The 14,356-nt window shown below is 42.9% G+C and overlaps 1 protein-coding gene across 6 annotated transcripts in view; it reads right to left on the reverse strand.

The window, feature by feature from the left end:
* LOC129783020 (Golgi phosphoprotein 3-like) overlaps positions 1 to 7,738 on the reverse strand; it is a 45,456-nt gene extending 37,718 nt beyond the window's left edge. The window contains exons 1-3 of one of the 6 annotated variants that reach the window (XM_055792650.1): positions 7,576 to 7,738; positions 7,247 to 7,441; positions 5,863 to 5,933 (exon numbers count right to left, since the gene is read on the reverse strand). In XM_055792650.1, the coding sequence (XP_055648625.1) occupies positions 5,863 to 5,933; positions 7,247 to 7,441; positions 7,576 to 7,610 (301 nt within the window). In that variant the 5' untranslated portion in view covers positions 7,611 to 7,738. Of the gene's footprint in view, positions 1 to 5,862; positions 5,934 to 7,246; positions 7,517 to 7,575 lie in introns of all 6 variants that reach the window. The other 5 variants (XM_055792646.1, XM_055792645.1, XM_055792649.1 and 2 more) reach the window with 5 other exon arrangements.
* Positions 7,739 to 14,356: the final 6,618 nt, after the last annotated feature.

The following is a 14,356-nucleotide window of genomic DNA, read 5'->3' on the forward strand; positions in this document are numbered from 1 at the left end:
GACTAAGGGAATGATTTCTGTGTCTTTATATTAAAAGACAGGAAAGGTGATAATGTATTGGAAAGCGTGGCATGTTATAAATGGTATGGAATAAGGGGTGAATTCTGTCCTGGTTTCAGCTGTGATGGAGTTAATTTTCTTCTTAGTAGCTGGTGCAGTGCTGTGTTTTGGCTTTGGTGTGAGAACAATGTTGTTAACACACTGATCTTTTTAGTTGTTGCCTAGGTAATGTTTATACTAAATTAAGGACTTTTCATTTTCTCAGGCCTTACCAGGAAGAAATTGGGAGGGGATGCAGCCAGGACAGCTGACCCAAAATAGCCAAAGGGATATTCCATACCATAGAATGCCATGCTCAGTATATAAACTGGAGGGAGTTGGCTGGGGCCTGCCGAATGCTGCTTGGGGACTGGCTGGGCATTGGTAGGCGGGTGGTGAGCAACTGTATTGTACATCACTTGTTTCCTTTTCTCCCTTCCCTTTGGATTTTGTTCCTCTCCCCTTCTCCCTCCTTTTCATTAGAATTATTACTGGTTCTATTTTATATCAATTATTAAATTGTTCTTATCTCAACCCTTGAGTTTTACATTCATTCCCAATTCTCCTCCTTACCAGCTGGCATTAAACCAGGACACATCCACAAACAGTAAAAGACCTATGAGTGTTTAACAGCTCTCCAATTACAAAGGTCTAACTTAAAAGGAATACTATCTTATTATCTTAATGCTCCATCAGAAGTGATGGTGGTGGTGGGGAAGCAGCATTGGAAGGGTTGAAATGCGGTATTTTTTTTAGTATAAGATATACTGGGGGAGGTGGGGAACACCTGACCTGTAATAAGTCTGCACTCAGACCAACAGCTTAGTCATATTAATACACACCTATTTGCTCCTACTCATCCAGGCTTACATACAATGCACTTGAAGGAAGGGAACAATTGTACACTATTTTATGTGTAACCTCATAATTTTTAGGTCTGAATCATGCATGTGATATTTTATGAATAAAATAGCATTTTATGAATATTTCTGAAAGGAAAGAAAATAAATTATTGAAATTGATCTAAGAGCTATTTGCAAGCTGGGAAAAACTCAATAAATCAACTATTATTATTTTCTTTCTTTACTAAAAGTTATGAGAAATTTGTCTATTCAGGGGAAACCGAGCCACACATTTACTCCAGACTAGCCTCCCCTTCCCATCTTTCCAGTGGATGAAAAACTGGACATGAGCCAGCAATGTGCACTCACAGCCCAGAAAGCCAATCTCATCCTGAGCTGCATCAAAAGAAGTGTGGCCAGCAGGTCAAGGGAGGCAATTCTACCTCTCTACTCTGCTCTGGTGAGACCCCACCTGGAGTACCGTGCTCAGCTCTGGAGTCCTCAGCACAAGACATGGACCTGTTAGAGTAGGGCCACAAAAATGATCAGAGGGCTGGAACACCTCTAGGAGTAGAGGCCTGAAGAAAGGCTGAGAGAGTTAGGGTTGTTCAGCTTGGAGAAGAATAGGCTCCCAGTAGACCCGATTGTGACCTTTCAGTACTTAAAGGGGACTTATAAGAAAGATAGGGACAGACTTTTTAGCAGGGTCTGTAGCAATAGGACATAGGGCAATGTTTTTAAACTGAAAGAGGGTAGATTCAGATTAGATATTAGGAAGAAATGTTTTACAATGAGAGTGGTGAGACACTGGAACAGGTTGCCCAGAGAGGTGGTAGATGCCCCATCCCTGGAAACATTCAAGATCAGGTTGGACGGGGCTCTGAGCAACCTGATCTAGTGGAAGATGTCCCTGCTTATTGCAGGGGGGTTGGACTAGGTGACTTTTGGAGGACCCTTCTAACTGAAACCATTCTATGATTCCCTCAGTAACGCAACACAGAAGTGATTATGTGCCATAGTAATTATTTGCTCTTTGAGTAGGAAAGTAATTCTTGAATATACTGTCTGTAACACTTGGCCTGGGCCAATTTAGCATTGCAAAGAAGACCCGTTACATGTAGATAACTGAGATAAATGCTGCAGTACTTGAACTACTTGAGTATCAAAGAACACATGAAATACCACCACTTTTTCTTTAATGTAAAACATTAGTTTTCAGTTCCATGATTACTTCCCTTTTGGCAAATATCAGCAATACTTTCTCAAATATACTTCATGCAAAACTTTTAATAAGAACAGAAGGAAAAGAGTTGCAGCTTTGTTTAAGAGCGCTTAGAAAAACTGAGAAGTATCACTAGAAAGGCTTTAACTATATATTTGCCTTTGTCCTACACTAGACAGCTTGACGTGAAAGAAGGGACTACACTACACTTGAAGTTATCCATGAATAAATAATATAGATTACAGATTAGCCATGCTGCAAGAGCAGGGATAACCACACTAGCTGCATGTAGAACCATGAAATATAAACACCATTTCAACACAAAGTCAACTTGTATCCAAAGTGCTGCTTCCAAATCAGCATGTCATCCTCCAAAGAGCCCAAAAGCAGGATTTACTCAGCAGCACAGTAAGTAAAGAGACACTTTACTGCATCTCTATAGCACATGGAATTTGAGTACTCCTCCCATCCCTCCTATCTTCTGCTAGCCTGTAATTTATACATGGACATGAAATAAAAAAAAAAAAAGGACCAAAAAAGGTAGGCAACTATGAAAAAGAATTTTTCATCACAGACATTACATACTTTGTTGTTATTAGGCCCTGAACATTTTGCCCAGGAAAGTGGTTGAGTCACCATCCCTGGAAGTATTTAAGACACACAGATGTGGCACTTAGGGACATAGTTTAGTGATAGACTTGGCAGTTAGGCCTCTTCATGTTTCATTCATTTGTCTCCAGAAATTTTCCAGCAAAACTTGGGAGCTTTTGAGTTAATGTTGGGGGGGGGGGGGGGGGGAAGATACAAAGATGGCTTTTGAAAACTCAATCATTTGTTACACAGGCAAAAAATTCCCAGATTCTGCATCATAATATGAATTTCACAAAGCCAAATCTTAAGATCAGGGAAAATGCCACCCATATTTTTAATGTTTTCAAAATTCTTATTTCACCTTTCAGAAAAATATCTTTAGGATTGAAATATAAAATGCAGTAACAAATCTAGCTACTCAGATTTGTAAGAATAAGGAAACTATATTTTAGCACTAATTTGATCAACACAAAAGAGCACATCTGAAGCAGACAAACTAGCTCCCTAATAACTTATTGCAATACAATGGAAAGTATCATAAACTGGAGACCTTCACATGAACTATTTGGACAAAAAGCTATGCTGTAACACTAAATCTTCAGCAATGAATGAAGTTTCTGAAAGCCAAACATGAGTAGCAAAGATCCAAGAGAATTTCTGTACCTAATGAAGTGATTTAACATTCCTTCACTCTCACAAATGACATTTCAGTCTTCACCAATGAAAGCATAAATAAAACCAGAAATATTTACTATTGCAGCAGACTGCAGTACATGACTATTATTTCAGCATACTTTATGTGAGTTTTCTTTCAGTAAATAAGGAGTTAGTTACAGATCAAATAAGTATTTTATCTTATTAAACAATTATCTGAACTACAGAAGTAGGTGCTGTGCCTTGATAATTGCTTTAATTTGTTTAGTTGTGGCACATTGTATAGAGGACAGGAGCAGCTGTGTGCATTGCTGTATTAAAAAACCAAACCAACCAACCATAAAAACCCCTACATGTACAAAAAGCTTAAATAGAGTGAGTTATAGAGCACAGCCACCTAGTGCCCTCTCAGTTTTCTATGGGACTGAGTTACAAGATATCTGGAAGAGCTGTAATGAACAAACTGGCCCATACTCATCTCTTAGCTATCATTTTTAAATAAGCTAACCTAATATTTATCACTCCTTTTGGGAGTGATGACCTCAGATGCTTCAGTAGTTCTACAGAATAACCTCCCTTTTGCTGTGGCTTTGACCTATCCTACTGCAATACTATTTTTAACCTAATACAACAAAGTATTTTATTTCAGTAAGTATTTTTTTATTCTTATAGCAACAGGCTATTGCTCTACTCTAAATGGATTAACATGATTCCCTTTCTCAGTCATGTTTCTGAAAGGTTTTCAAATAAGTTGCAGGTGTTCTTGCGATGCCCCTTTTGTTCCAGTATATTACCTGCTCCTCCAAGGACACCACATCTGTCATGTTATGCAAGCAAGCACATATTTTAGCACATAGCCCTTAAAACCTATCTTGACCTTGGAAAACAGAAATAGTCATACATACACAGAAGATACAAACCGAAGAGGAACCATTGGTGGAAAAAAAGAGCAACCAGCCCACATACATAAACTACATTTTAATTAGGCAAACTTAGGCAAAGGGGGGGGGGGGGGAAGACCATGCCCAGCACGTGCAAATGCAGTTAATTGTGTTCAAGAATTAAGAATGGGATTGTGGTGTGCTGTGTTTGTTTTAGGGCAGATGGACATTCCCATCACTGAACCCATACTGCAGCAACAACCAGGCAACAACTCAAAAATTTGGGCTGTGGTTATTACAATAATTGCACTATCCTGAAAGCAGGATTCATATAAATATCTAACAATCTCCTAGAAACACTAAACTCATCAATCCATCACTGCCTGAATCTTCCTGAAACTCTCTCCTATGAGAAAAGGTAACTTCACTGAAAAATTATAAATGGTAGCTCACATTGGAGGGGTTTTTTTTGTTTATACAAGTTACGTAGTATTAAGCCATATTCACCAGTGTTTAATATTAGGAATAAAATTACCCAACACCCCCCAAACTAAGTTATCAATGCAGTTATCAGTGACTTTTCTGAGAAAGAAGCTATTTTTAGAGAAACATGTTCTTAGGCAAATTCAGACTATTTATTTAAAACTCAACACTAAATTATATTATCCTGTTGCAATAAAAAGAAAGGACATTATCAGCTTTAAGTTTACTGGCTTTCAACTGAGCTTATAGCTCACATACCTGCCTTTGCCTTTTCCTTACACTTCATGTAGTTTCACAATTATTACAGACCCTACACTGCTTTTCTCTGCTTGCTGTCATGACAAAATCTCACACAAATGTTACATGAAATCAATTCTATCGGAAGTAAAAACTTTATAAAAAGCATTCTCAGACACATAAAGTACCTAAGTTTTGCTTACTTATCATTAGAACAATAGAGAACAAAAAAATCATCTTTGAAAATGAATCTATATTTTATTTTCAGTTTTAAAAGGAGAAAAACCATGGAGACAAAGCAGTTTACATAGTGTAAGAGAGAAGGGTACAAGCAGACACAAGACCAAAATACAAACTCTGGAGGTTCATGTCTTTACAAAGGTCAGAAACTGTGTATGCTGCAGTTTGTGTACATAAGCACCCTACCCTAGATATGACATCATCATTCTTTTTGTTTGAGGTGTCAGCTGCAAAATCTCAAGGGATTCATGAATATCTGTGCCACTGTAATCACTTAGCTCCTTTTTCCATACAAAGAAACATTAGATCATCTGCAGCATTTGCTACTGCTGCACTTAGCAAAAACAGATGATTTACAATTTTGATGCACACCAGTACAAAGCTGGAGTTTTAAGCCCAATGTTAATTTCTTTAACTTTCAATATACTAGGAATACTTGCACCATATATTCTTTCTAGACAGACAGAACATTCCCTGCCTTGAAATCTCTACAGCCTAATGCCCACAAATTCGGAGGATTTAGCACACAATCGGGGGGGGGCCTGAAAGATCACCTAGTCTATCCCACTTTCCTCAAGGCAAGACCTCCTAGGCAATCCTGCCTATCTTGTCATGCCTAACTTACTTTCCTGAAACTATTCAGGTATGCAGAAAGAGAAACACGCATACGCACAAGTCTTCAGATTCAACAGGTGGAGGAACACAAATCTACTGACTTTATTAGGATGCCATGGCAAATTCCATCTGAAAAAAAATGGAATTACAAGGATATGGACCAAAATACACAATGAGAGAGAAATAAAATGTTATTGTGGCAGAGGTATATATACAGGTATACCCACACACATTAAAAAGCAAATGTTAACTAGGAAAACTACTCTTTAACCTATTCCTTATCAACCAGCAAATTTATTTTAGATGCAATGTACAGTCAAAGAACATATAACTTGGCAGCTTCCCCACCCCCATTATTCTGCACTCATGAACATGCACAGTTTTAAGAGACTTCCACCCAAACCAATAAACTGGCTTCATTAATTTAGTTAACACAAAAAAAAAAACCAGATTACATAATTTATAATATAATACATCTAAAATAAACTCATATCATGCTTCACCATACACATCAAACTAAACTGACGGGACTGACTTTCTGCAGTGTGCATGCTTTTTATGTTGATTATCTCTTTCAAATTAAACAAAAAATCCAGCACACTGGTAGATGTATACCTTCCTCAATGACTGTCATTCACAGCATCATGACACCCAATTAAGCTACAAATTCAGCAAAAGCACAGAATTACATAATGTCATTTCCTCATTTTGACACACTTATTATTCAAGGCCCATTTTTGTCAAACGTATCTCCCTGAAGTTTAAGACATTTTTAACATGCATTAGTCTGGAAAGTCTTATTAAAAAGGGCTGCTAAGCATCCTAAAGCACCTGAGAACCCCATAAATACAATATAATTGTGTCTGACAAAACATATAGGAGTAGACAAGTCTCCCACATTAGAGCTAGTATAGGAACATAAATATCACAGGTTAACCAGGGCCTCCAAGTCAACCACCAATGCTGTCAGAAGCTCGAGGTTTCCTTCTTCCCCCAAGCTCTATGCTGCTTTCCTTGAGATGCTACAAATATTAGAGCCCCTCTATATAGACCCTGCATCCAAAGGGAGATCCAAAATCTCTGCCAGGTTCCCTTTCACCCAATATCCAAGCTCTTTCCCCACCTCCTCCAAAATCTCGAGCCTGTTCCAGCACATGCCCCTACCCCTACCAACATCGCAGTCCCCATCCCCAGCAATGCCTCTGCCCCAAACCCACAGCAACTCACCCAGTTGCGTCCTTGTTCCCATCCCACCCACACCCTAGCGCCACTTAGGCTCCCCTTCCCCATCAACGACCTCCATAAGCCCCCGAATAACCAGCGTGCCCTCAGGCACCCCTTCCCCAGGGTCCCCTAGCACCACTGGGACTCCTCAGCCAGCCCCTGCCAAGCGCCCCTCACCTCGGCCCACCCCAGCCCCGCCGCCACGGCCCCGGCCGCACCTCACGGTCCTTGAGGCCCAGAAGCAGCACCTCCTCCATGAGGGTAAGCCGCGTTTCCTTGGAGTCGCCCTTCTCGTCGTCGCCGGGCTCGTCCCAGCGGCCTTCATCCTCTGGGCCGCTCCCCGCTCCCCGCTCCTTGTCGACGGCAGCGCTGCGGGAGGCCTCGGTCCGGCGCTGCACCAGGCCAGAGCTGCGCTGGGTCAGGGAAGTCATGGCTGGAGGTGGCGGGGAGGGTAAAGGCCCGCCACAGAGAGAAGGACTCAGCGACAGCTAAGGGGGGGGGGGGGGGGGGGGAGAAGGGACGAGAGCCGCTTCTGCCTCCACCCTACCCGCACCAGGGCAACGGCTGGCCGGGGAGAGTCATGGGGAACGGGGCTCGGCCGCGGCAGAGGAGACAGAAGCAGGGAAGTAGAGACTAGCTTCCCCCACCTGCGGCGGACGAACTGGCGGAGGCAGCTTCTCTTCCAATATGGCGGCGCGGGCTGACGTCAGCAGAGGATGTGGCAGCACCGGGCGGAAGGGGGGTGTGTGGGGGGGTGAGGACACACGACCGGAAAGGGCCGCAGGCGGGAGGAGCCTTCCGTAGAACAGAAAGTAGGGATAGGGAGCCCTGGGTTCACAATCTCCTCAGTGAGTGCGGGCGGTACTGGTTGTTATTGATTATTATTAACCGTTACCTGTGGCTGTGAAGGACGGTTAATCCAACACTCCGGGGGGGGGGGGGGGGGGGAAGGGGTGCCTGCTGTGGCATAACCCGGGGACTGGGTAGTATGCTCTCTTAAATAAATATTTATTTTTCCCTTAAGAAGTGCCTTATTTACAGCCTTAAGTCTGCTTGATTTCATTTTTAGCTACAAGACCATGTCGGATTGTTAGTGCAGCCCCCTAGGAATATACCTTCATATATATACACACATGCACATTGACTAAGCTCAGGTGAGCACATAAAGCTCAACTTTAAACCCAGTAAATGGAGTCCCTCAGCTCTGCTGTCAATGAGGCATCTTTTCAAACCTTTAGCCCTTTTGAGCGTGGCATCCCAAAAACCTCAAAACTACTCATCAAGGCTAAATCCCATATATGTTTCCAGGTAGCATATTTTATTGAAGAATAAAGGTGCTTAAGATGCAATGATAGTCTACACTTTTTAGTCCACTATTAGGATAGTGCATTTGGCTATATTGAGATATACATATATATTTAAAAAATCTATATATCTAAGCTATAAATAAAATATTTATCTAAATATATATATGTCAGTAGGTGCACTCTGTTTACCAACAGCTCCAAGTCACTCCATTATTTCCTACACCCCCAATTCTTGCATAAATTGGTAATTTGACTTGGTGATCATTCAGTATAGCTTCTTCAAGATCATTGTTAAAAAAAAGAATAGCAGACAAAACTGATCCCCAGAGGATCTGAATCACTCGTGAAAGGGTTAAGGCCCTGAAAACAAGGAAGATGTTGTGAGTACCTTAGATACTTAGTTGGACAAAAGAGGCTCTGGATAGTTGTGGGATAAGGAGTGGGAGTAAAATAAGGGGACACCTGGATAATCTCATGGTAGACAGCTCAGTCTTGGGATCAGATACACAGGACCACAGAGATAAGAAAGTTACGAGAGAGTGGCCTTGAAGGATATGGTCTACTGATCCCAGGACTGAGTTTGGGCAGCAGTAAAGGTCAATCAGTGGGTACAGTGAAGACTACTACAAGCCTTCATCTGAAGACCCCAACGACCACCCTAAGACCACAGGGGAAGATGACTGCACATATGGATGATACATTTGCATATGTTAATGAGTTCCAGGAAATCTCATGTATATGTAAATGAGTTCTCATAAATCTTATGAATATGTATAACTTCATGATACTCTAAAAGTTTGCCAAATTGGCGGAGCACTTATGGTGGAGCTATCCCCAGTGCTACTCCAGCACCGTTATTAAACAAGGTATTCTTTATTGCAGTCTGCTGTTATTGAGTTATAATTATATCAGACTCCTTACCCAGCCACACCTAGCCTCCCACTTCAGTGCAGTTTGAAAGCAAGGGAGTTTGGATGCTGCCAATCTTTGTATCACTCACACCAGTGTTTGCTGATTGTTCCTCTTCTGTGTTTTGAGGCCTGCCAATTATTCAGTCCACTTACTGTGTGACATTCTGATTTTATCTTTCTAGCTTTTTTAATTAAAAGTTTTTACTGTACCAGGTCAAATGCCAAACAAAGCTTAAGAATATAACATCACAGTTACTTTTATCAAATAAGCACTCGCTCAAAGAAGAGATACCACAATATCATTACAATATCTGTTTTCTGGAAACGTCTTTTCTGAGTAATAATTATACTCAAGTCTTTATTCATTTAGACCTATATAAGCCACTCAGATATTTTGCCGAGTATTATGATCAAGATAACAGGCATGTAGTTAACCTCATGTCATGGTTTAATCCCAGCCAGCAACTAAGCACCACACAGCTTCTTGTTCACTCCCCTCACAGTGAGATGGGGAAGAGAATTGGAAGAGTAAAAGCGAGAAAACTCATGGGTTAAGATACAAACAGTTTAATAGGTAAAGCAAAAGCAAGCAAAGCAAAACAAGGAATTAATTCACTACTTCCCATCAGCAGGCAGGTGTTCAGTACTATTTCCAGGAAAGCAGGGCTCCATCACACATAACAAGTACTTAGGAAGACAAACACCATCACTCCAAACATTCCCCCTCTTCCTTCTTCTTCCCCTAGCTTTATATGCTGAGCATGATGCCACACGGTAGGGAATATCCCTTTGGTCAGTTGGGGTCAGCTGTCCCAGCTGTGTCCCTTCCCAACTTCTGGTGCACCCCCAGCCTACTTGCTGGTGGGGTGGGGTGAGAAGCAGAAAAGGCCTTGACCCTGTGTAAACACTGGCCAGCAATAACTAAAACCAAGACCGACACCCACCTCATTAAAACCTCCTTTCAGGCAGTTGTAGAGAGCAATAAGGTCTCCCATGAGCCTCCTCTTCTCCAGACTAAACAACCCCAGTTCCCTCAGGTGCTCCTCATAAGACTTGTGCTCCAGACCCTTCACCAGCTTCACTGCCCTTCTCTGGACACATTCCAGCATCTAAATGTCTTTGTTGTAGTGAGAGGCCCAAAACTGAACACAGGATTCAAGGTGCAGCCTCGCCAGTGCTGAGTACAGGGGGATGATTGCTTCCCTAGCCCTGCTGGCCACACTATTTCTGATTCAAGCTAGGATGCTGTTGGCCTTCTTGGCCACCTGGGCACACTGCTGGCTCATGCTCAGCTGGCTGTCTGTTGGGGTCTGCAGACAAGTTAGTTGACTTCAAAGACTTAGCCATGTACCTTTAAGACAGCCACAAATTGTCAGGTATGTAAACAGGGTGTGAAGAATCGGAACTTAGAACCGCAGCATACGGGCACCTACAGCAACAGCAAATAGCAAGCAAGAAGAAGAACACAAAAGCCTATCAGGGTCTGACACATGTACTGTCTAAGATATAAAAATATTTTGTGTAAGCAATAAAGGCCATTTTGTCCAAATCCAGCCATGCAGACAGTGTTTTTTCAGTCCACCTCAACCTGTGTCACCACAGCTGTCAACCAGCACCCCCAGGTCCTTTTCTGCCAAGCAGCTTTCCAGCCACTCTTCCCCAAGCCTGTAGCATTGTGTGGGGTTGTGACCCACATGCAGGACCTGGCACTTCTTGTTGATCCTCAGACAATTGGCCTTGACCCATCAATCCAGTCTGTCCTCTTCAGAACCTTCCTGCCCTCAAGAAGATCAACACTTCACACCCCCCCCTTGGTATCATCTGCAAACTTCCTGAGGGTGCACATGATCCCTTCATCCAGATTATTGATAAAAACATTAAACAGAACTGGTCCCAATACTGAGCCCTGGGAACATCACGTGTGACCGGCCACCAGCTGGATGTAACTCCATTCACCACCACTCTTTAGGCCCAGCTATCCAGACAGGTTTGGTTGTTTTTTGGGTTTTTTTTTTTTGGTTTTTTTTTTTTTGGGGGGGGGGGGGGTGTTGTTTTTTTAAACTCAGAAGAGTATGCCTGTCCAAGCCATGAGCAGCCAGTTCCTCCAGGAGAATGTTGTAGGAAACTGTGTAAAAAGGCTTTACTAAGGTCCAGGTAGACAACATCCACAGCCTTTCTCTTGTCCACTCAGCAGGTCATCTTGTCATAGAAGTAGGTCAGGTTCATCAAGCTGGACCTGCCTTTCATAAACTTAAGCTGCCTAGGCCTGATCCCCTGGTTGTCCTGTACATGCCAAGTGATGCTACTCAAAAAGATTTGCTCCATAACCTTCCTCGGCACCGAGGTCAGGCTGACAGGCCTGTAGCTCCCCGAATCCTCCTTCCTGGCCTTCTTGTAGATGGGCATCACATTTGCTAACCTCCAGTTAACTGGGACCTCCCCAGTTAGCCAGGACTGTTGATAAATGATTGAAAGTGACTCAGTGAAGAATTCCACCAGCTCTCTCAGTACCTTTAAGTGGGTCCCATCCAGCCCCATAGCCTTGGGTGTGTCTAAGTGGTGAAGCAGGTCACTAACCATTTCCCCTTGGATTATAGGGGCTTCATTCTGCTCCCCATCCCTGTCTTCCAGCTCAGGGGGCTAGGTACCCTGAGAACAACTAGACTTGCTATTAAAGACAGAGGCAAAGGCGGCATTAAGCACCTCAGCCTTTTCCTCATCCTTTGTCACTGTGTTTCCCCAACACATCTAATAAGGGCTGGAGATTCTCCTCAGTCCTCCTTTTGCGGCTAATGTAGCTATAGAAACATTTTTTTATTGTCTTTTATGGCAGTAGCCAGATTTAGTTCTGGTTGGGCTTTGGCCTTTCTAATTTTCTCCCTGCATAGCCTCACAACATCCTTGTAGTCCTCCTGAGTTGCCTGCCCCTTCTTCCAAAGGTCATAAACTCTCTCCCCCCCTCCCTCCCCTGAGTTCCAGCCAAAGCTCTCTGTTCAGCCAGGCTGGTCATCTTCCCTGCTGGCTTGTCTTTTGGCACATATGGACAGCCTTCTCCTGTGCCTTTAAGATCTCCTTCTTGAATAATGTCAGGCCTTTCTAGCCTCCTTAGCCCTTCAGGACTACAACCCAAGGGACTTTGTTGACCAAGCCCCTAAAAAGGCCAAAGTCTGCCCTCCAGAACTGCAAGATACCAGTTCTGCTGACCCCCCTCCATCCTCCTCCAATAATCAAAAACTCTATAATGTCATGATTGCTATGCCCAAGATGGCCTCTAACCACCACATCAAACACAGTTCATTCTCTGTTTGCAAACAACAGGTCTAGCAGGGTGCCTTCCCTAGTTGGCTCACTCACCAGTTGTGTCAGGGAGTTAACTTCTGTTAAAGAAAATGTATTTTGAATTAAGAAATTTGAAGTGCTGAAGCTGCTAGATGGCAGAACCAGACCTTGGCCCTTGTGTAGCCCTAATCCAAAATTGGTTTAAAACCCAGTCAAGCTAATCAGTAGAACAATAGAGAAACAATAGATGATCAATTTGTATACACAGGTGCTCTCAGAAATGCAGGGTTTTTTTTAGAAAAAGTAATATAGATGAATAGGAATTGCTTGTTCAAAACTAAGTATGCTTGAATGTCACAGCACTCTCCAAACTATCAAGCTGCAAGGTTTTTTACCATCTCATACCAGCATACTCTTCATGCCAGTCCCTCTGCTGCCTTCTCCTTGTCTTGCCTCATCCAGGGTGCGTGTTCTTTCTCTTCTCTCTGCTTCTTCCTCTCTCACCTTCTCTTCCTCAGCTGCTCTCTCTTCACTGGCTCTCAACCACTTAACAAGTCACACCTGCACCTTATCTACATCAGCCAACCCACAGTTGTATATTATCAATGCTAATTAACCCAGCTTCATTCCACTACACTTCCCCCCCTTTTTTTAAAAAAAAATTCATACCTTATGTTTTTAACAATCATTAGAACCTTTTTACAAATACATTTTTCATACAGTCCTCTAACTCCTCTACAAATCCCCTTTTTTTCCTTTTTAACATTTCATACCTCATGTTTTTACCAACCATCACAACCTTTTTACAAATAAACTTTTCATACAGTTTGGACAACTTGTCCCTGAACTCATACTCATATTCCGTCTTCACTTTCATCTTGGGTTTTTCATCTTCTGCAGATTGATCATCTTTCTTCTTATCTGCTTTCTTAGCATCTGGGATTTTGATTTCTTCAGAGGGCGGCTCTGAAGAACTTATAGTGCCTTGTCCTTTTGCCTCTTGGATCATACTGGACGGTAACCTGAGTGATTTTTCAGCAGCAACAAATCTAGAATACAGCACTAACACATCATTCTGTGTCCTGAAAAATCTTCTTAACATCCTTGTGGTGGCCCATTTCTTCTTCAACTGGGAAGACCTTCAACGAGCACATAAATGCTAGCAACAATACCACCAGGCCGAGCAGCAGCAGCAACAGCAGGAGCCGCTCACAGCACCACACTGCTCCCACACCTTCCCCTGGCACAGCTGTCACCACTGTCTAGCTGGACCCGCTCTGAACCCACCACCACTGCAGACTGCTGCCACATCTGGTTGTGTACTTCACCGCTATTGCCCATTACCCTCAGTCTCTTAATTCCATAGCAGTCAGGCTTCCTTCTCTTTGATCCCAATGGCTCACCTTCACCAGTATCTGATCCAGATCCCCAGGCTCTTCCCACCTATCTCAACGTGATCTGGATCACAGGCTATTCCCACCTGTCTTTGCTACGTTGGGTCACTGCCATTACTGTTTCAAACATGCCCTGGCACAGCCATCACCACTGATACCTGCTTGTTACACTCAGTCTCATAATCTGAAGGGCCTCACGCAGGGCACCAAGTATCACAGCACTCTCTAAACTATTAAGCTACAACAAGATCTTTTACCATCTCACGCCAGTATACACTTTGTGCTAGTCCCGCCGCTGCTGCCACCTCCTCCTCTTACCTCATCCAGGGTGCATGTTCTTTCTCTTTTCTCTGCTTCTTTCTCTCTCACCTTCTCTTCCTCATCTGCTCTCTCTTCATTGGCTCTCAACCCCTTAACTTAACAAGTCACACCTGCAC

The sequence above is a fragment of the Falco peregrinus genome, chromosome W, assembly GCF_023634155.1.
Source record: "Falco peregrinus isolate bFalPer1 chromosome W, bFalPer1.pri, whole genome shotgun sequence".
Lineage (NCBI taxonomy): Eukaryota > Metazoa > Chordata > Aves > Falconiformes > Falconidae > Falco > Falco peregrinus.